The sequence below is a fragment of the Mustelus asterias genome, chromosome 5 (assembly GCF_964213995.1).
Source record: "Mustelus asterias chromosome 5, sMusAst1.hap1.1, whole genome shotgun sequence".
Taxonomy (NCBI): Eukaryota; Metazoa; Chordata; class Chondrichthyes; order Carcharhiniformes; family Triakidae; genus Mustelus; species Mustelus asterias.
In genome coordinates, this window is record NC_135805.1 from 45,401,557 (window position 1) to 45,424,803 (window position 23,247).

The window sequence follows — 23,247 nt, forward strand, 5'->3', positions numbered from 1 at the left end:
CCCAGGGGGAGGTGAGAGTCCACATTGTTGTGGCTCTCGAATCACATGTAGGCCAGATTGTGTAAGGACGGCAGATTTCCTTCCCTAAAGGACATTAGTAAACCAGATGGGTTTTTCCAACAATCAGCAATGGTTTCATGGTCATCAGTAGATTCTTGATTCCAGATATTTTTTTTAAATTCAAATTCTACCGCTTGCGTGGCGGGATTCGAACCCGGGTCGCCAGAACGTTAGCTGAGTTTCTGGATTAATAGTCCAGCAATAATACCAATAGGCCATCGCCTCCCCATTTTTAAGGCCTTTTGCTCAAAATAGTTCTTCACGTTCAGCCAGGCAGCAAGGAGCTGTATAGATTATTGTATCCCTTCCTTCTTCTCCTCCCTCTTCTTGCCACTTTCCTGCTCTGTGTGACCTCTGCTCATTCTCCAAGTTATGCTGTTTTCCAAGGGAATGCCTACTAGTGCACCAATGTCTGGTAGCAACTGGTTTGTATGGAAGCGTTGAAATCAGCAAGAAGTCCTTCAGCCTTTGCCACACCACTCACTAAAGACTTGTGTACCTTTGAAAGCTCCAAATGCTTGAAGAATCACTGACATCAACCAGCAACCAAACAGTGTGCAATTGATGATCCCTTTAAATAGCACTGGTGGTGTGGGGGATGATTGGGGGAGGGGCGGGGGGGGAAGATATGGTGAAGTGGAGTCCTTCTTGTTGTTTAACCCATTTTCAGCTAAGCAAGGTTAAGAGAAGGATGTTGGCTGCAGCACTGAGCTTCAAAATAAGGCTGACTGACATCATGATCGACCTGCTTTATGTACTCCTGGTGAGCGATTACCAATATAGCATGTCATGCAATTAGAAGGGGGTGTGCAGAAATTGGATACCATTTTGTCCCCCAAACAGCACACGTAGCACCCAAACAATGGACGCTACCGAAACCAACTTCACACCCAGTAATAGAAATGAGAGAAGTTAGCACTTCATCAAATTTTCAAACATCTTATGCAAACACTGAAATATATATATTTCTGAAAATCGAACAGTGGAATATTTTTTTTAAAACTATTCCATACACAGCATATGATAATTTTTTAAGATTTGACTATATTTTCCTCCCAGCCCTACCCACTGTGTCCCCATTAAAACATGCCATAGCAAATGTAGTTCAGTTCAGGCCTGGGATTCAACGTGCTGTGCACTCCAGGCTTTGATTCAGAAAAAAATGAAAGACAGTAATTGGGTATTGTAAAAGAAATAGCAGAATGTATTTATTAAGATAGATGATATCACAAATGCAAAAAGCAATTTGTTCCACCTTTAGCTTGTTTTATAATTCCAATGAGCCGAGGGGTGGAGGCTCCCCCTTCATGAGAGGGCAATAAATCTATTGAGTTCCAATTAACATTTTTTGTCACCGTCTTCCTAATGTGAAGAGACGGCTTATCTATTCAATGCAATGTGCATGTCAAGACTCTGCAAACAGTGTGGCGAATGAGCAAGTCAGTAACAAACCTGATAAGTGATTTACCGAGATCCCTCTTAGCAGCAGACATTACAACTTTCAACACACAGTTTTATAAAAATCCAAGTTACTCCTGTAAATTACATAACTTTCTAGTGAAGAATCTGAGGTACACATCCTCATTGTGTCCAAGGTATGACTGGCAAGGAATTAGCCTTAGGACTAAAGATCCAACGAGTTAGATCTTTCATTAAAATCCCGGTGTGTCACTGGAACGTTGATGCAGTTACCACTTTGTTCTGCTTTCCCACGATTGTTGTTCTCGAAATGAGATTCAAAAGGTTGAGAGTGGCTCTATCACTATCAGCATCAATTATCAAAATAATTAATTTTTATTTTATTCATTCATGGGACACGGGTGTCGCCGGCTGGCCAGCATTTATTGCCCATCCCTTGTTGCCTGAGGGCAGTTGAGAGTCAACCACATTGCTGCGGCTCTGGAGTCGCATGTAGGCCAGACCAGGCCTTCCCTAAAGGACATTAGTGAACCAGGTGGGTTTTTCTGACAATCAACAATGGTTTCATGGTCATCAGTAGATTCTTAATTCAAGATATTTTTTATTGAATTCAAATTCCCCCATCTGCCGTGGCGGGATTCGAACCCAGGTCACCAGAACATTAGCTAGTGATAATACCACTCGACCATTACCTCCCCTCTAAATTACACGGCAAAGAGTGGTCATCAATATTTTCATTTAGCCAAAAGTGCCACAAACACCAGGACGGATGCTCAACTTGCAGAAATTGCACAACCTGGGATCATATAGAAGATAAATTAACTGGATTAATTCAAGGCATCAATTTAGTGCCCTTAGGCCAAGGTGTTCAGTAACTTCTCCAATTATCAATCATAGAACACAAATAATCAAAAAAATCGGCAATATAATAGAAATGAAAACTTAACTTCCATCATCTTTTTAAAATATATGTCAAAAGACTCACTGATGTTAATACTTGTTATTAAGTTTGTTTTTGATTTGATTTGTCACATGTATTGGAATACAGTGAAAAGTACTGTTTCTTGCACGCTATACAGACAAAACATACCATTCACAGAGTACGTTGGGGAAAAAGAAAGGAGTGGGTGCAAAATATAGTGTTATAGCTCCAGGTAGGGTGAAAATTAAGATCAGCTTAATATACGATAGGATCATTCAAAAATCTGATGGCAGCAGAGAAGAAGCTGTTCTTGAATCTGTTGGTACATGTTTTCAGACTTTTGTATCTTGTACCTGACGGAAGAAGGTAGAAGTACACCGGATGATCTGTGCTCAATTCAAGTCACATATTCTGCATGAGCACTGGTATAAATGTTTAAAATACCTATCAGTTTTGGAAGTTATTAAAATAAAACTGCATGCCACTGTATTCAACAATTTCCAATAACTTTAGAATCCCCCTCTCTGCCAGAGTCACCCAAAACAATTGCCAGGCCCCTCAACTCCAGACCTCATTAGAGCCTTAGTCCAACCATGGACAAAGGAGCTGAATTCCAGTAGTGAGGTGCAAGCGACCACCCTCGGCACCAAGGCAGCAACATTTGACCAAATGTGGCCTCAAGCAACCCTAGCAAAACTGAAGTCAATGGGAATCAAAGGGAAAATGCTCCACTGATAGTAGTCATACGTAGGACAAAGGATGATGGTTATGGGGTTGCTGGATCCCAATCATCTCAGCCCCAAGACATCACAGCTGGAATTCCGCAGGGCATTGTCTTTGGCCCAACCATTTTCACCATCTTCATCAATGACCTTCCTTCTATCCCAAGGTCAGAAATGGAAATATTCACTGATGTTTACAGAGTGCTCATTTCCATCCAAACCTCCTCCAATAAAAAGCCAGCAAGACCTCGACAACAATGCGGCTTGAGCTAATTAGTAGCAAGTGACATTCACCCCACTTAACTGCTGAGCAACGGCCATCGCACTGAGAGAATCTAACCATCTCCCCTTGGCATCATAATCGGTGAATGCTTTCATTAATAATCTCAGGATTATCGTTACTGTGTCAAATTAGCTCAGGATCCTGAAGTTTCTGATGTTCTGATATACCTGGCTAAATTCAGAGCATTGAATCCAGTAGCATAGATAACGGTCATTCAGTCCACTGTGCTTCACCTAACTAGTTCCAGTCCCCAGCTCCTTCTCCATAGCCATGCAATGTTATTTTCCTCCCCAAGTGGATAATAAATTCACTTTTGAAATGCATCATGAAATCCGCTCCCTCCTCCCTTTCAGGCAGGACATTCCAGATTGCAATGCTGGCTGCATTAAAAAATCCTTTTTGCCCCTCTTGTTCTTTTTGTCAATTGCTTTAAATGTGTGCCCCCTAGTTATCAATCCTCCTGCTCACGTGAACAGTTTAAACACGAAAGAATTTGTAGATCCCTCGAGTGCAGTGCCGGATTTAGGCATAAGCTAAACAAGCTACAGCTTAGGGCCTCACAAAATTTCAGAAGGTTTACAATGAAGAGAACATTTAAGAGCGGATACCAGAAAAGAAAAAGAAAGCACCAGCTTGAAGAACAACTCAAAAAATTACCAAAATCTATGAGAGAGATCAAGCCAGCCAAAGGATAAATATGTAATCAGTAAATGCATTCATTTGAAAATAATTAGTATTTTTCACTTTAAATACCTTGCTATTAAATAATTAAAAGGCATAATTATCTTTTCAATTTTTTTGTGGCGACCCAAGGTCCTGTTTTGGTACACACCTTTGTGAGACCTTTTGGTGTAACTTTTTAACAAGGGGCCTCCAAGCTTTATATAGCTTAGGGCCTCACCAAGTCTAAATCTGGCACTGCTCGAGTGATATAACCAAAATGCTCGCGTAAAATGCAGCAGCAATCAGTGCAATGACAACTGATCCTAATGATTACATGGTACAAGTTTTTCTATTGACTCATGAAAGGAAAACCGCTAAGAATGCAATCCTGTCAGTGTAACTAATTGTCTACAACTGCATTTTCTGTAAAACAAACAAGTTCTGCCACATTAGCACTGAATGGGGAAGGAAATCCTACAGCTGCACTCGCATCCAACGCAGGGAAATAATCAAATCTCTGTATCACGCTGATTTAATTTCATTATTCTTCTTTCATGGGAGGTGGGCTTCAATGGCTAGGTCAGCATTTGATGACCATCCCTAATTGCCCGAGAAGATGGCAGTGAACCGCCTTCCTGAACCGCTGCAGTCCATCTGGTGCAGGTAGACCCACAGTGTCGTTATGAAGAGAGTTCCAGCCTTTTAACCTAGTAAAGGCTGAAGGAACAGCAAGGTTGTTCCAATTCAGAACAGTGTGCGGCTTGGAGGGGAACTTATAGATGGCGGTGTTCCCATGCACCTGCTGCCCTTGTCCTTCTAGGTGGCCGAAGTCGTGAGCGAGATTTAGCAGGTTTAAATCCCCTAATGGCTGCTAAATCTTGCAGGAGGCCAAAAAATGGGATTTGCACCGGTGAGATTTTGGAAAACTCCAGAATGACCATTCAGGAGGCTCAAGTGTTGCGGCATAATGAGATCTCGGAATGATGCAGTTTGTGAGTGAAATGGGTGCCTGGTAGCTTTACCTGAAGCAGAAAGCACTCGTGCCCTCACATTCCTGGGATTCATGCTCGTCAAACTAATTGGCCATCTGGAGGTAACCCTGAACGATGTCAGCTGCCCACAGTCTCAAAGTCAATGAATGGGATAAATACCCAGGGTTCAAGGTTAAACGCTTTGGTCCACAGGATCAAGAGCCACTGGGCTGGCTTCTCTCCCTGAGCTGAACGCCTGCCGCTCAGAATCCCCAAGCCTCCAAGGTGGACAGCACCGTCCAGTTGACCCCGCCCATGAGGGATGTGCGAACATAGAAACCTCCTGTCAAAACCCCTAGTGATATTTATTCATTTATGTTTGGACCAAGGCTGTAATGAGGTCAGGCATTGAGTGGTCCTGGTGGAACCCAAACTGAGCATCAGTGAGCAGATTATTGCTGTTTAAGTGCCTCTTGATAGCACTGTTGGCAACACCTTCCATCACTTTGCTGATGATCGAGAGTAGGCGGTCAGTAAATGGATCTATTCTGATTTTTGTAGACTGGATTTACCTGGTCAATTTTTCACATTGTTGGGTAGATGCCAGTGTTGTAGCTCTATTGAAACAGACTGGCTAAGGACATGGCTGGTTCTGGATACAAGTCTTCAGCACTATTGCCAGAATGTCTTCAGGGCCCAGTATCTAATGCCTTCAGCCAGTTCTTGATATCACATGGAGAGAATCAAATAGGTAGAAGATTGACAATTGTGATGCTGGGGACCATCCACTTGACACTTCTGGCAGAAGATGGTGGCAAATATCTTTTGCACAGATGTGCTGGGTTCCCATTGAGGATGGGGATATTTATGGAGCCTCACCCTCCTGTTAGTTGTTTGTTCACGATTGGGTGTGACAGGACTGCACTGGTCTGATCCATTGGTTGTGGGATCGCTTAACTCTGTCTAATGTAGCCGCTTCTGCTATTTGGCATGTAAAGCAGTTCTGGTCAAGTTGACACCTCATTTTAGATGTGCCTGGTGCTGCTCCTGGCATGCACTCCTTCACTGCTCACTGAACCAGAGCTGGTCCCTTGGCTTGATGGTAATGGTAGACTAAGGGACATGCTGGGGGCTATGAGATCACACATTGTGGTTGAATAATCTTCAGCTGCTGTTGATGGTCAACAGCAACTCATGAATGACCAGTTTGAGCTACTAGATTTGTTCTGATTCTATCGATTTAGCACTGTGGTGTTGCCGCACCAACATGGTGGAGGATGTGCTCAGTGTGAAGATGGGACTTTACAAGGACTGTGTGTTGGTAACTCCTGCCTATATTGTCAGGGACAGAAACATCTGCAACAGGTTGAATGGTGAGGGCAAGTTCTAGGCGGTTATTCCCTTTTGTTGATTTTCTCACCAAATGCCATAGATGCAGTCCGGGAGAAATGTCCTTTACTGTTCAGCTAGCGAAGTCAGCTGTGGAGCTATTGAGCCACATTTGGTGATGAACATTGAAGTTCCCAGCCAGAGGACATTCCATGCTTTTACCACCCTCAATGCTTCCTCCAAGCGGTGTTTAACGTGGAGGAGTACTGATTCATCAGCCAAGGGCTGGTGGTGTTGGGTGGTAATCAGCAGGACCTTTCCTTGTCTATATCTGACCTGACGCTATGATGACAATGTTGAGCACTCCCAAATCTCCCACCCGACTGTATCTCACTTCGCCACAGCCTTTGCCTTGCTGGGGGGACAGGACATACCCAGTGATGGTGATGGTGTCTGGCACATTGGCTGTAAGGTTGATTCTATGACTATGACTATGTCAGGCTGTTGCCTGACTAGCCTGTGATACAGCTGCAAGATTGGGAGTGCCTTGTCATTTCCAGTGTCAGGGGATCCATTGGTTTCATTCCTTTTAGACTTTGTGGTGGGTTATTACAATTCGGAGACAGGTGGGAATGTGGCAGAAGCAGTCTAATGTGGATGAATATGAGGTTATCCACATCGATAGCAAAAATTGGAACGGTAAGAAGTCTCACAACACCAGGTTGAAGTCCAACAGGTTTATTTGGTAGCATGAGCTTTCGGAGCGCTGCCCCTTCATCAGGTGAATCACCTGATGAAGGAGCAGCGCTCCGAAAGCTCGTGCTACCAAATAAACCTGTTGGACTTCAACCCGGTGTTGTGAGACTTCTTACTGTGCCCACCCCAGTCCAATGCCGGTATCTCCACATCAAAAATAGGAAGGCAGATTATTATTTGAATGGGTGTAAATTGAGAGAGGTGGATACTCAGCAAGAGTTTGGTGTCCTCATGCATCAGTCACTGAAAGCAAGCTTGCAAGTACAGCAGGTAGTATAGAAGGCAAATGGTATGTTGGCCTTCATAACAAGAGGGGAGTATAAGAATAGGGATGTTTTACTGCAATTGTTCGGGGCATTGGTGAGGCCGCACCTGGAGTATTGTGTACAGTTTTGGTGTCCTTATCTGAGGAAGGATGTCCTTGTTACAGAGGGAGTGCAGCAAAGGTTGACCAGGCTGATTCCTGAAATGGCAGGTCTGTCATATGAGGAGAGATTAAGTCGGTTAGGATTATATTCACTGGAGTTTAGAAGAATCAGATGGGATCTCATAGAAACTTCTAAAATTCTAACAGGATGAGACAGGGTAGATTTAGAATGTTCCCAATGGTGGGGAGTCCAAAACTGAAGTTTAAAATTTATTTATTAGTGTCACAAATAGGCTTACATTAACACTTCAATAAAGTTACTGTGACAATCCCCTAGTCGCCACACTCCGGCACCTGTTCATGTCTGCTGAGGGAGAATTTAGCATGGCCAATGCACGTCTTTTGGACTGTGGGAGGGAACCGGAGTATCCGGAGAAAACCTATGCAGAAATGGGGAGAATGTGCAGACTCCGCACAGACAGTGACCCAAGCCAGGAATCGAACCCGGGTCCCTGGCGCTGCGAGGCAGCAGTGCGAACCACTGTGCGCCCACAGAGAGTGTTGCATCTGTGGAATTCACTACCACAGAATATAGTTGAGGCTAAATCATTGTGTGATTTCAAGAAGAAATTAGATGCAGCTCTTGGGGCTAAAGGGATCAAGGGATATGGGGGGAAGATGGGATCAGGATATTGATTTTGATGATCAACCATGATCGTAATGAATGGCAGAGCAGACTCGAAGGGCCGAATGGCCTACTCCTGCTTCTATTTTCTATGTGAATTCGAGGTCATAATCAGATCATCCATGATCTTATTGGATGTGGGGCAGGTATGAGGGATCGACTGGCCAACTGCTACTCCTAATTCATATGTTTGTATGTTCCCTCCAAACCACCCCCTCCCCCTCAATCATCCTCTACCCTCCTCCCTTCATACTGGAACCTCAATGGAATCAAAAGTTACCTTATCATTAAAGGCAAGCCGAACAAACGCAATCCATTAGTGGCTGTGATAGTTAATTTAGCTGCAAAAGGCTTCTTATTTTGAAAGGACAATGAAAACCACTGCCCATGTTATGAAAATTCAGGTCATCCACGGCATTCATGTTAAATCTGTACAGAAATCACATAAATTGCTAAGGAAAGGGTGAATTACATTGCACAAATGGGACTTGACAGTTTTACAATATCGGCTTAGTCCAGCAGGTCACTGAAGACAGACACATGGTCTCATCTGTTCCCTTATGTGCAGACCTCAGCTTTCTGCAGCCCACGCACGTTTCACCAGGTCAAGTACCGAGTTATATAAACCTCCGTCAGGGAGAAGACAGAATCAAATTTAAGTTTCCAGGACCCACAGCGCAGCATCAGTTATTCTGTGCTGAGATGGAAGCAAAGTGAAATTCCCAAAAGTTTCATACAAACATTGAGACATTAAAAAAACACAACCACAGCTTGAAGTACACATTCATTTGGAATGATCAATCAGTCCTGGTCAAACTTACCTCTGTATCTCTGCGATTGTCTCGCTTTGTAGAAATCAATGGGCTCAGTTGTACCTCTAAATGAGTCTAAATGTGAGCAAGCTGTGCTATTATTTCCATTTTGAGGCACCAGAAAGTTCTGAAAAGTTATTTTCTGCTGACTTAATGCAAAGGAAAAAGCAAAGAACATTCACCTTCACTGCCTGAATGTAAAGCATCTTGTGGGCTATGTGCAAAGAGGAAAATCAGGCAGGGAGAATTTAATATCCGAGTCCCCAATAAAACCATTCACCACTCTCACCCTGGCCACCACCTTTTAAGTTCAAGAGAACGCAGACTTGAAAGGACAGGCAGACAACTGCATTAACCATCCGCCCCACTAGATCTGCCGGGACCACTTAAAACATTATAAGATCACGCTGGACACACAAACAGTCAGCTTAGCATCTATCATTGGAAAATGTTAGGAGCTATTGTTAAAGAAATTATAGTAGGGCACTTGGATAAGCTCAAAGTAATCAGGCAGAGTCAACATGGTTTTGTGAAAGGGAAATCATGTTTAACCAAATTGAATGAGGAGCAGGTATAGGCCACTCAGCCCCTCGAGCCTGCTCCGTTATTCTTTAAGATTATGGCTAATCTGATTGTAACCTCAACTTCACATTCCCACCAAGCCCCTGTTAATCAATAATATATTTAGACAATGTTAACAATGTTCAAAAACTCTGCTTCCACTGCCTTTTCAGGAAAAGAGTTCCAAAGATTCACAACCTCTAAATGAAAGAAATTCGCCTCATCTCTGTCTAAATTGGGCAACCCCTTTATTTTTAAACAGCTAGCCCTAGTTCTAGATTCTCCCACAAGAGGAAACAGCCTCTCAATATTCACCCTGTAAAGACTCCTTCAGGATCTTATATATTTCCATAAAGCCGCCTCTTACTCTTCTGAATTCCAGTGCATACAAATCTAGCCTGTCCAACCTTTCCTCGTAAGATAATGCTCTCATTCGAGGTATTAGTCTCGTAAAACTTCTGTGCTACTTACAACACATTTACATCCTTCCTTAAATAGGGACGTCAATATTACACACAGTACTCCAGATGTGGTCTCACCATTGCCCTGTATAATGAAAGGATAATCTCCCTACTTTCGTATTCAATTCCCCTCACAATAAACAGAATGCAAAGTAAACTGGAATGCAAAGATAAGCCCCCTCCCTCCAGCTTCATTTCTCCACTGAAAATCATCTTCTTAAACCCCTCTCAGCAAGGAGATTGTGAAATACTTTATTACTAAGATCAAGACAATCCAATCAGCTGCCTCTACCGTATTCCCCCTCTCCACTAGCACAACTGGCCAAACTCTTTCCATTCCCCATCTTCTCAATCTCTCAATTTATATCTTTGCCTAGTCTCTCTCCTATCTCCCCTCATGCCCCCTCTGAGCTCAATTCATCCATGAGACTATCTCCTGTTCCTTCAAGCCTATTCCCACTAAAATGATGATCACCCAAGTTCCCCTCCTATCTCAGTGTTAGCCGGTACTGTGAACAGTTCTCTCACTTCTGGTGTTCTTCCTCTCTCCTTTAGATATGCTGTCTTCTCTCTCTCCTCAAAATGAAGGATCCTTCCGCCCCTCCCCTACACCATCACAAACTAACGTCCCACCTCCAACCTCCCTTTCTTCTCTAGAATCTGCTGTCGTTTCCCAAGTTCTTTCCTTCTTTCCCGAGCTCCATTTCTGAATTCCTCCAATCAACTCTGCCCATGACACCATGCCAAAAGGGCTCCTATCAAAGCCATAAAGGCGTCCTAAGTGACTGTGACAAAGGTTAACTCTCCCTCCTGTTGTTCTAGATCTGTCTGCAGCCTTTGACAAGGTTGACCACACCAACCTCCTCCAATGCCTCTCCTCTGTCATCTAGCTGGGTGGGGTGCTCTCACCTAGCTCCATTCTTATCCATCCAATCATAACTGGAGTATCACTTTCAATAGCTTCTCTTTGTGCACCGTACCTCTGTGTCCACTCCGCATGTATCTTTGGCCCTCTCCTATTTCTCATCTGTACACTGCCCCTAGGCAACAAGATCCATTAACTTGATCCAACCAGAGCAGTTTCACAATGGAGAGAAGTCATTGAAGTGTACTGCATGGAAAAGACAATTTTATACACCTGTCAATTAACACAGCATTACCAAACTCACAACAAAGAGGAAACTATTTGAGTACAGAGATTGTTGAAAGCACTTTTATACATCTTGCTGCTTCACCAAGATGTCTAAGGCACAATGTTAATTTTCACATGGACACTGATGACACCCAGCTCCACCTCACCACTACCTCTCTCAATTCTTTTGCTATTGTTAAATAATCTGGCTGCTTATCCGATACCCAGTGCTGGATGAGAAATTTCCTCCTATTAAATACTGGGAAGAATGAAGCCTGCTCCAAACTCTGTTTCCGAGCTATTGACTTCATCCCTTTCCCTGACAACCGTCTGAGATTAAAAGTCTGTTCGCAATCTTGGTGTCATATTTGTTCCCAGGATTAACCTCTGACTTCATATTCATGCCACCATCGTGACTGACTATTTTCACCTCCATAACATCACCCGACTTCTCTTCTGTATCGGCTCAACTGCTTCAAAAGCCTCATTCCTGCCTTTGTTACCTCTGGACTCAACTATTCCAACACACCCCTGCCTGCTCTCCCACATTCTACCCTCCTTAAACATACGGTCATTTAAAATTCTGCTGCCCATGTCTTAGTTTGTACCAAGTCACACACCCCCATCACCCTGTGCTCGCTGATCTACACTGGCTCTCTGTCAAGCAACGACTTAATTTTAAAATTCCCATTCTTCTTTTCAAATCTCTCTATGGTCCCACCTCCTCCCTATCTCTGTCATCTCCTTAGCTCTCCGCTCCTTCCATTCTGGCCTCTCATGCATCCCTAATTTTAATTAAAAGCAAAATACTGTGGATGCTGGAATCTGAAACAAAAACAGAAAAATGCTGGAAAGTCTCAGCATGTCTGACAGCATCTGTGGAGACAGAGGAGAGCCAACGTTTCGAGTCAACATGACCCTTAGTCCTAATTTTAATTGCTCCGCTAATGGTAGCTATACTGTCAGTTGCCTAAACCCTGAGCTATGAAAAAAACCCTCCCTTCACCTCTTCACCCTGCTTTTCTCCTTTAAGACACATCTTAAAACACTTCTTTGACTGAGGTTTTGATCACCTGACCTTTCGTGGCTTGGTATCATCCTTTGTTTTATAATGCTCCTGTGAAACGTCTTGGGATGTTTCTTTTCATATTAACAATAAAGCTGTGGTTGTTGTCATGCGAGATCAGATGCTCATACAGTCCTGGAGAAAACCCAATTCACTTTGGAAAACAACAGATTTCATCAGCTACTTTGCCTGGAAATTTTACATGACATTTGAAAGATCAACAGATAGAGGTTTGAATTTACTGTTATTTATATTTCCCCTGCCACTCAGGGAAAGAAGTTTCACATCTTGATTTGATTTGATTTATTATTGTCACATGTATTAGTATACAGTGAAAAGTATTGTATCTTAGGCGGTATACAGACAAAGCATACCATGCATAGAGAAGGAAAGGAGAGAGTGCAGAATTTAGTGTTACAGTCATAACTAGGATGTAGCGAAAGATCAACTTAATGCGAGGTAGGTCCATTCAAAAGTCTGACGGCAGCAGGGAAGAAGCTGTTCTTGAGTCGGTTGGTATGTGACCTCAGACTTTTGTATCTTTTTCCCGATGGAAGAAGGTGGAAGAGAGTATGTCTGGGTTGCGAGGGGTCCTTGATTATGCTGGCTGCTTTTCCGAGGGAGTGGGAAGTGTAGACAGAGTCAATGGATGGGAGGTTGGTTTGTGTAATGAGCTGGGCTTCATTCATGACCTTTTGCAGTTTTTTGCGGTCTTGGACAGAGCAGGAGCCATACCAAGCTGTGATACAACCAGAAAGAATTCTTTCTATGGTGCATCTGTAAAGGTTTGAGAGAGTCATAACAGACATGCCAAATTTCGTTACTCTTCTGAGAAAGTAGAGGCGTTAGTAGGCTTTCTTAACTATAGTGTCAGCGTGGAGGGACCAGGACAGGTTGTTGGTGATCTGGACACCTAGAAACCTGAAGTTCGCAACCATTTCCACTTCGTACCCATTGATGTAGACAGGGGCATGTCCTCCACTACACTTCCTGAAATCAATGACTGTCTCCTTCATTTTGTTGTCATTGAGGTAGAGATTATTGTCATTGCACCAGTTCACCAGATTCTCTATCTCATTCCTGTACTCTGTCTCATCATTGTTTGAGATCCGACCCACTACGGTGGTGTCATCAGGAAACTTGAAAATGCAAGTTGGAGGGGAATTTGGCCATACAATCGTAGGTGTATAAGGATTATAGTAAGAGGCCGAGGACACAGCCTTGTGGTGTACTGGTGTTGAGGATGATCATAGAGGAGGTGTTGTTGCCTATCCTTATTGTATCCTTACTATAGTATCCTTACCATCATATCTAACAGAGGTGAGCTAAGATGGAATGTGTACTTTAATTGCTATTTATTTCTCCAATAATTTTTCTTTTAAAAAAGCACGGAGACCACCAGCCATACAAGAGGCATTAGGATAAATGAAGGACAAAGGATGGCAGCAGAGAAATGGAAAGCATAATCTCCACCACTAAGTAGGAGCAGATAATCGACTTCTGAAACATCCAAACTTTTTGTCACTGTGATCATTCTATCACTGGCCAGGAAGCCCAGTGGGCCACAGCAAAAAGCAAAATTCATCACCCATTTTGAGCTTTGAAGAGGCACGGCTACAGATCAGCTATTTTAAATTTTAAAACAGTCCTATTTAATTAAATACACACAGAAGAAACCCCCCTAAGCTAAGTCAGAAACATACATTTGTTTCACAAAATTAAGCACACATGAAAGTTTTTGCCTGAGCTAAATTAGATACGTTAAAAATTAATGGTGACTAATTAAACAGGCATAACATCATTCTCTCTCCAACCTTTCCAGTTTTAGTTACATGGATAATTGGAGCACATTCTGGGGAAGGTGGGACCTGTACAAACAGGACGGTTTGCACCTGAACCAGAGGGGCACCAATATCCTGGGAGGGAAATTTGCTACGGCTCTTCGGGGGGGTTTAAACTAATTTGTCAGGGGGATGGGAAAACGAGCTGTAGTCCAGAAGCCAGTGTTGAGTGTACTGAGGTACCGAGGAGGGTATCAAGGTCGCAGGAGCGTACCGGCAGACAGGAAGGTGGGTTGAAGTGTGTCTACTTCAATGCAAGGAGCATCCGGAATAAGGTAGGTGAACTTGGAGCGTGGATTGGTACTTGGGACTACGATGTTGTGGCCATTACAGAGACATGGTTAGAACAGGGACAGGAATGGTTGTTGGAAGTCCCAGGTTTACACAGAGGGTGGTGGGGGCCTGGAATGCGCTGCCGGGCAAGGTGGTGGAGGCGGACACACTGGGAACGTTTAAGACTTATCTAGATAGCCACATGAACGGAGTGGGAATGGAGGGATACAAAAGAATGGTCTAGTTTGGACCCGGGAGCGGCGCCGGCTTGGAGGGCCGAAGGACCTGTTCCTGTGCTGTATTGTTCTTTGTTTGTTCTTTGTTTGTTTATGTGTCTGTAAAATGCTGACATGTAGATCAGTCACAGAGTAACAGTATAGAGCAGCTCACACACAGATTTAGACAACTACAAGGGTAATTGTCACTTACCAGGAACACCAATAACTCCATGGATCAGGTGGGATATTTTCTTCACCATGTTTTTGAGGAAGAGAAGGTGTTACAGGCTAATAGGCTGGAGGAAGTAGATGTTCGGAGGGAGGATGTCCTGGCAGTTTTGAATAAACTGAAAGTTGATAAGTCCCCTGGGCCTGATGAAATATATCCTAGGATTCTTTGGGAGGCAAGGGTTGAGATTGCAGAGCCTTTGGCTTTGATCTTTGGGTCCTCACTGTCCACGGGGATGGTGCCAGAGGACTGGAGAGTGGCAAATGTTGTTCCTCTGTTTAAGAAAGGAAATAGAAATGACCCTGGTAATTATAGGCCGGTTAGTCTTACTTCGGTGGTTGGCAAGTTGATGGAAAAGGTCCTTAGGGATGGGATTTACGACCATTTGGAAAGATGCGGATTAATCCGGGATAGTCAGCACGGATTCATGAAGGGCATGTCATGCCTCACAAATTTGATAGAATTTTTTGAGGAGGTAACTAATTGTGTTGATGAAGGTAGGGCAGTTGATGTCATATACATGGATTTTAGTAAGGCGTTTGATAAGGTCCCCCATGGTCAGCTTATGATGAAAGTAAGGAGGTGTGGGATAGAGGGAAAGTTGGCCGATTGGATAGGTAACTGGCTATCTGATCGAAGACAGAGGGTGGTGGTGGATGGAAAATTTTCGGACTGGAGGCAGGTTGCTAGCGGAGTGCCACAGGGATCAGTGCTTGGTCCTCTGCTCTTTGTGATTTTTATTAATGACCTCGAGGAGGGGGCTGAAGGGTGGATCAGTAAATTTGCTGATGACACCAAGATTGGTGGAGTAGTGGATGAGGTGGAGGGCTGTTGTAGGCTGCAAAGAGACATAGTTAGGATGCAAAGCTGGGCTGAAAAATGGCAGATGGAGTTTAACACTGATAAATGTGAGATGATTCATTTTGGTAGGACAAATTTAAATGTGGATGACAGGGTCAAAGTTAGGGTTCTGAAGACTGTGGAGGAACAGAGAGATCTTGGGGTCCATATCCACAGATCGCTGAAGGTTGCCACTCAAGTGGATAGAGCTGTGAAGAAGGCCGATAGTGTGCTAGCTTTTATTAACAGGGGGTTGGAGTTTAAGAGCCGTGGGGTTATGCTGCAACTGTACAGGACCTTGGTGAGACCACATTTGGAATATTGTGTGCAGTTCTGGTCACCTCACTATAAGAAGGATGTGGAAGCGCTGGAAAGAGTGCAGAGGAGATTTACCAGGATGCTGCCTGGTTTGGAGGGTAGGTCTTATGAGGAAAGGTTGAGGGAGCTAGGGATGTTCTCTCTGGAGCGGAGGAGGCTGAGGGGAGACTTAATAGAGGATTATAAAATGATGAAGGGGATAGATGGAGTGAACGTTCAAAGACTATTTCCTCGGGTGGATGGAGCTATTACAAGGGGGCATAACTATAGGTTTCATGGTGGGAGATATAGGAAGGATGTCCGAGGTAGGTTCTTTACTCAGAGAGTGGTTGGGGTGTGGAATGGACTGCCTGCAGTGATAGTGGAGTCAGACACTTTAAGAACATTTAAGCGGTTATTGAATAGGCAGATGGAGCACACCAGGATGATAGGGAGTGGGATAGCTTGATCTTGGTTTCAGATAAAGGTCGGCACAACATCGTGGGCCGAAGGGCCTGTTCTGTGCTGTACTGTTCTGTGTTCTATGATACAGATGTTTCAGTAAGAGTAGGGAAGGTGGTAAAAGAGGTGGAGGAGTAGCATTGTTAATCAAGGATAGTTTAACGGCTGCTGAAAGGCAGGTTGAGGGGGATCTGCCTAATGAGGTAATATGGGCTGAAGTTAGAAATAGGAAAGGAGCGGTCACGTTGTTGGGGGTTTTCTACAGGCCCCCAAATAGTAATAGAGATGTGGAGGAAGAAATTGCAAAGCAGATTATGGATAGGTGGAGGTCACAGGGTAGTTGTCATGGGTGACTTTAACTTTCCAAATATTGATTGGAACCTTTATAGGCTGAATAGTTTGGATGGGACAGTTTTTGTGCAATGTGTTCAGGAGGGTTTCCTGACACAATATGTGGATAGGCCGACAAGAGGTGGGGCCACATTGGATTTGGTACTGGGTAATGAACCTGGGCCAAGTGTTAGATTTGGTTGTGGGAGAGCACTTTGGAGACAGTGACCACAATTCGGTGTCTTTCATTATTGGAATGGAGGGGGATAGGGCCTTACGGCAGGGCAAGGTTTATAATTGGGGGAGGGGTAATTCCGATGCGATTTGGCAAGAATTAGCAAGCATAAGATGGGAACAGAAACTGTCAGGGAAAGGCACAAATGAAAAGTGGAGCTTGTTCAAGGAACAAATACTGTGTGTCCTTGACAGGCATGTCCCTGTCAGGCAGGGAAGAAATGGCCGAGTGAGGGAACCATGGTTCACAAAAGAGGTTGACTGTCTTGTCAAGAGGAAAAAGGAAGCGTATCTAAGGATGAGAAAACAACGTTCAGTTGGGTCGGTTGAGGGTTACAAGGTAGCAAGGAATGAGCTTAAAAAAAATGGGCTTGGGAGAGCTAGGAGGAGGCATGAGAAGTCCTTGGCGGGTCGGATCAAGGAAAACCCCAAGGCTCTTTACTCTTATGTGAGAAATAAAAGAATGACCAGGGTGAGGTTAGGGCCAGTCAAGGATAGTAGTGGGAACTTGTGCATGGAGTCAGAAGAGATAGGAGAGGCAATGAATGAATACTTTTCTTCAGTGTTCACCAAGGAGAGGGACCATGTTTTTAAGGATGAGTGTGAGATACAGGCTGATAGGCTGGAGGAGGTAGATGTTCTGAGGGAAGGTGTATTAGCAATTTTGAAAAACCTGAGGGTCGATAAGACCCCTGGGCCAGATGGGATATATCCTAGGATTCTTTGGGAGGCAAGGGATGAGATTGCAGAGCCTTTGGCTTTGATCTTTGGGTCCTCACTTTCCACAGGGATTGTGTCAGAGGACTGGAGAGTGGCGAATGTTGTTCCTCTGTTCAAGAAAGGAAATAGGAATGACCCTGGTAATTATAGGCTGGTTAGTCTTACTTCGGTGGTCGGTAAGTTAATGGAAAAGATCCTGAGGGATAGGATTTATGTCCATTTGGAAAGATGCAGCTTAATCCGTGATAGTCAGCACGGATTGGTGAAGGGTAAGTCTTGCCTCACAAATTTGATTGAATTCTTTGAGGAGGTAATTAAGTGTGTAGATGAAGGTAGAGCAGTTGATGTTGTATACATGGATTTTAGTAAGGCGTTTGATAAGGTTCCCCATGGTAGGCTCATGAAGAAAGTAAAGAGGTGTGGGATCGAGGGAAATTTGGCCGATTGGATAAGTAACTGGCTATCTCATAGAAGTGGAGGTGCCAGCGTTGGACTGGGGTAAACACAGTAAAAGTTTTAACAACACTAGGTTAAAGTCCAACAGGTTTATTTGGTAGCAAATGCCATTAGCTTTCGGAGCGCTGCTCCTTCGTCAGATGAAATGGATATCTGCTCTCAAACAGGGCATACAGAGACACAAAATCAAGTTACAGAATACTGATCAGAATGCAAATCTCTACAGCCAACCAGGTCTTAAAGATACAGACAATGTGAGTGGAGGGAGCATTAAGCACAGGTAAAAGAGATGTGTATTGTCTCCAGACAGGACAGCCAGTGAGATTCTGCAAGTCCAGGAGGCAAGCTGTGGGGGTAACTGATAGTGTGACATAAACCCAAGATCCTGGTTTTGGGCTGGATTTTACCCTCGGATGGGAAAACAGGCAGGTGGACCATTAAAATAGGGTGTTCTGTCATACAAGGCTAGCACGGTGGTACAGTGGTTAGCACTGCTGTCTCATAGCGCACCAGGGATCCAGCTTCAATTCCGGTCTTGGGTCTTTGTCTATGTGGAGTTTGCACGTTCTCCCCGTGTCTGCGTGGGTTTCCTTCGGGTGCTCCAGTTTCCTCCCACACTCCAAAGGGTTAGGTCAATAAGTCATGCAAAATTGCCCCTTAATGTCACGGGGGCTAGCAGGGTAAATACGCAGGGTTACTGGGATAGGACCTGGGTGGGGTTATTATCGGTGCAGGCTTGATGGGCCAAATGGCCTTGTTCTGCACTGTAGAGATTCTATGATTCTAAGCCCAATTAATAGGCCTCATCCCACCACCATTCAGATTTAACAAGCAGCGGGATAGGCCTGCACCCAATGTGCAGCCTGACAGGTTTGACCCGGTGAGGTAGTAGCAATTCAAACGGGAACGGGAGTCCTCCTTTCTTTTGATTTGATTTCTTATTGTCACATGTATTAGTATACAGTGAAGAGTATTGTTTCTTGCACGCTATACAGACAAAGCATACCATTCATAGAGAAGGAAAGGAGAGAGTACAAAACGTAGTATTACAGTCATGGCTAGGGTGTAGAGAAAGAACAATTTAATATGAGGTCCATTCAAAAGTCTAATGGCAGTAGGGAAGAAGCTGTTCTTGAGTCAGTTTGTACGTGACCTCAGACTTTCCAGACGGAAGAAATTGGGAGAGACTACGTCTGGGGTGCGTGGGGTCCTTAATTATGCTGGCTGCTTTTCCGAGGCAGCAGGAAGTGTAGACAGAGTCAATGGATGGGAGGTTGGTTTGCGTGATGGACTGGGCTTCATTCACAACCTTTTATAGTTTCTTGCCGTCTTGGACAGAGCAGGAGCCATACCAAGCTGTGATACAACCAGAAAGAATGCTTTCTATGGTGCATCTGTAAAAGTTGGTGAGAGTTGTAGCAGACAGGCCAAATTTCCTTAGCCTCCTGAGAAGGTCGAGGTGGTGGTGGGCTTTCTTAACTATAGCGTCGGAATGGAGAGACCAGGACTGGTTGTTGGTGATCTGGACACCTAGAAACCTGAAGCTCTCAACTATTTCCACTTTGTACCCACTGATATAGACAGAGGCATGTCCTCCACTACGCTTCTTGAAGTCGATGACAATCTCCTTTGTTTTGTTGATATCAAGGGAAAGATCATTGTTGTCCCACCAGTTCACCAGATTCTATCTCTTTCCTGTATTCTGAATCATCATTATCTGAAATCTGTTCCACTATGGTGGTGTCATCAGCAAACTTGAAAATTGAATTGGAGGAGAATTTGGCCGCACAGTCATAGGTGTATAAGGAGTATAGTAAGCGGCTGAGGACACAGCCTTGTGGGGCACCGGTGTTGAGGATGATCATGGAGGAGGTGTTGTTATCTATCCTTAATGTTTGCAGTCTGTGGGTTAGGAAGTTCAGGAACCATTCACAGAGGGAGGAGCCAAGCCCCAGGCCACAGAGTTTGGAGCTGGGTTTTGTAGGAATAATGGTGTTTAAGGCTGAGCTGTAGTCAATAAATAGGAGTCTGACATAGGTGTCCTTGTTATCCAGGTGTTCCAGGGTTGAGTGTAGGGCCACAGAGATGGCGTCTGCTGTGGACCTGTTACGCCAATAGGTAAACCGTAGTGGATCCAGGCAATTTGGGAGGCTGGAATTGATTCGTGCCATGAATAGCCTTTCGAAGTATTCATAATGATGGATGTCAGAGCCATCGAATGATAGTCATTAAGGTACGCTGTCTGGCTTTTCTTTGGTACCGGGATAATGGTCGTCTTCTTGAGGCAGATAGGGGCCTCAGATTGGTGTAAAGCGAGGTTGAAGATGTCTGTGAATAGCCCCACCAGCTGATCCATGCAGGATCTGAGTGCTCGTCCGAGTACCCAATCCAGGCCAGTCACTTTCCGTGAGTTGACTTTCGAGAAGGCTGCTCTGACATCTGCGATGGTGACCTCGGATACAGGTTTGGCCGAGGCTTCCGGATGGAGGGATGCTCTCACTGACCTCGTGCTCAAAACGGGCATAAAATGCATTGACCTCATCGGGGAGGGCTGCATTGGTGCCGGCGATTCTACGTGCCTTCATCTTGCCATAGTCAGTGGGAACCTATGTGGCTAGCCTGGGACTCTAGCTTGGTCCGATACTGTCTTTTGGCAACTTTGCTGGATCTCCGTAGATCATATCTGGATTTCTTGTGTAGGTCAGGGTGGCCTGACTTGAACACCTCAGATCTGGACTTCAGCAAGCAGTGGATATCCACGTTCATCCATGGCTTTCCAGTTGGGATGTGGAGATGCCGGCGTTGGACTGGGGTAAGCACAGTAAGAAGTCTCACAACACCAGGTTAAAGTCCAACAGGTTTATTTGGTATTTATTGCTACCAAATAAACCTGTTGGACTTTAACCTGGTGTTGTGAGACTTCTTACTGTCCAGTTGGGAAACATGGGGATTTGCTTCTTTGGCACACAGTCTTCTGCACACTTACTAATGAAATCAGTTACTGTAGTGGCCTACTCATTCAGATTGGTCGCTGAGTTTTTAAATATTGATCAGTCTACTGTCTTGAGTTTTTAAGTTTGTTTATTAGTATCACAAGTAGGCTTACACCAACATTGCAATGAAGTTACTGTGAAATGACCATAACCAACAAGAGAGAGTCAAATCACCACCTCTCAACATTACCATCACTGAATCACCCACTATCAACATCCTGGCATTCATCACTGACCAAAAACTCAACTTGACCAGTTATGTAAATGCCATAGCTTTTAAACAAGAAAGAAGCTGGATGCTAAATGCCCAAAGCTTTTGGGCAATCCACAAGGCTAAAGGCAGGAATGTAATGGAATACTCTCCCCTTCCCCAAATGGGTGCAGCTGCAACATTCCAGAGGCTTAACACCATCCAGAGCAAAGCAGACCACAAGCAGTACCTCAGCAAATAAACTTACTTATCCACCACTTTAAACATTCACTCACTCCACCCACTGGTGCAGTGTGTACTAGCTACAACAGGCACCGCAGCAACTTGCTAGGGTTCCTTCAACTGCACTTTCCAAACCTCAATCTCTGCCCAGAAGGCCATGAGCAGCAGGTGTACAGAAACATCATCACCTGTAAGTTGCTCTCCAAGTCATACGTCATCCTAACATAAATAACACCGTATAAAAGCAAATTACTACTGATGATGGAATCTGAAACCAAAAGAGAAAACGTTGGAAAATCTCAGCAGGTCTGGCAGCATCTGTAAGGAGAGAAAAGAGCTGACGTTTCGAGTCCAGATGACCCTTTGTCAAAGCTAAATAACACCGTTTCTTCATTGCCACTGAGTCATAATCCTGAAACTACCTACCTTAGTATCACTGAGGGAGTATCTTCATCATACATTGGGCGGCACGGTAGCACAGTGGTTAGCACTGCTGCTTCACAGCTCCAGGGTCCCGGGTTCAATTCCCGGCTCGGGTCACTGTCTGTGTGGAGTTTGCACATTCTCCTCGTGTCTGCGTGGGTTTCCTCCGGGTGCTCCGGTTTCCTCCCACAGTCCAAAGATGTGCGGGTTAGGTTGATTGGCCAGGTTTTAAAAAATTGCCCCTTAGAGTCCTGGGATGCGTAGGTTAGAGGCATTAGCGGGTAAAATATGTGGGGGTAGGGCCTGGGTGGGATTGTGATCGGTGCAGACTCGATGGGCCGAATGGCCTCCTTCTGCACTGTAGGGTTTCTATGATTCTTCTTCTATGATATATACCCAATCAAGCCAGCGGCTCGCCAAGCATCATCTTCACAGGACAACACGTCAGTCATGCCTACATCCCAAATGCAATTTTCTTTTAACCAAAAGAAGACAGTAATTCACTCAATAGCTTGCTCATTGTGCATTCCACTTTTTTCTACAGCGGACTGAACTCCAGGGTCACTCTGCTCAAGATTTTGCACAAACTAGCATTGTACTAAGCAATAATATAGCCAAAACATATTTTGCCTTCAAGCTTTGTGTAACACAATGGAGCCAATTTGTTTCACTAATAATCTGCACCAGTATCATAGTCCTGGGATTGCTTATCCCACTTCTGGCAATCATGTATCATTTAGCTCCATTAAAATCCTATAAAAATATTGGAAAAAGTACTACTTACATTTTGTTTCTTCCTTTTAAGCAGGGGTGATACAGCACTTTGACAGTATTGTTTCCTTCACATAATTTGATAGGCGACTCAAGCTTCACTGTGCCCTTGCCAATTGCAGCAAAATCGCTATTTGAATCGTTGTGTGATCTCACCAGTAGAGTGTCAGAATTCAAAAGCCAGAGCTTTAAGGAAGGGATAAATAAACAGGTATGTAAAACATCCGAACACAATCAAGACACAACAAAATAAAGGACATTGGTTTTTAAAAAGACTCAGCTATTCAGAAGGCCACCTGCAGTTCACTTCCGATCAATGTCCCGTCAGGATCCTCATAAACAGATGGGGAATAGAGGGATACAGGCGGTTGGTCTAGATAGGACAACGTGATCGGCGCAGGCTTGGAGGGCCAAAGGGCCTGTTCCTGTGCTGTACTGTTCTTTGTTCTTTGTAAAGACCGGTAACTTCTTAAAAAGAAAGGAATCCCACAATACCAATGGAAAGAAAACCACTGGAC

General features: G+C 44.3%; 1 protein-coding gene across 1 annotated transcript in view; it reads right to left on the bottom strand.

The window, feature by feature from the left end:
* ube3d (ubiquitin protein ligase E3D) overlaps window positions 1-23,247 on the bottom strand; it is a 165,755-nt gene that overhangs the window by 106,815 nt on the left and 35,693 nt on the right. Inside the window, exon 8 of the mRNA XM_078212474.1 lies at window positions 22,743-22,915. Coding sequence (XP_078068600.1) covers window positions 22,743-22,915 — 173 coding nt within the window. The remainder of the gene's footprint in view (window positions 1-22,742; window positions 22,916-23,247) is intronic.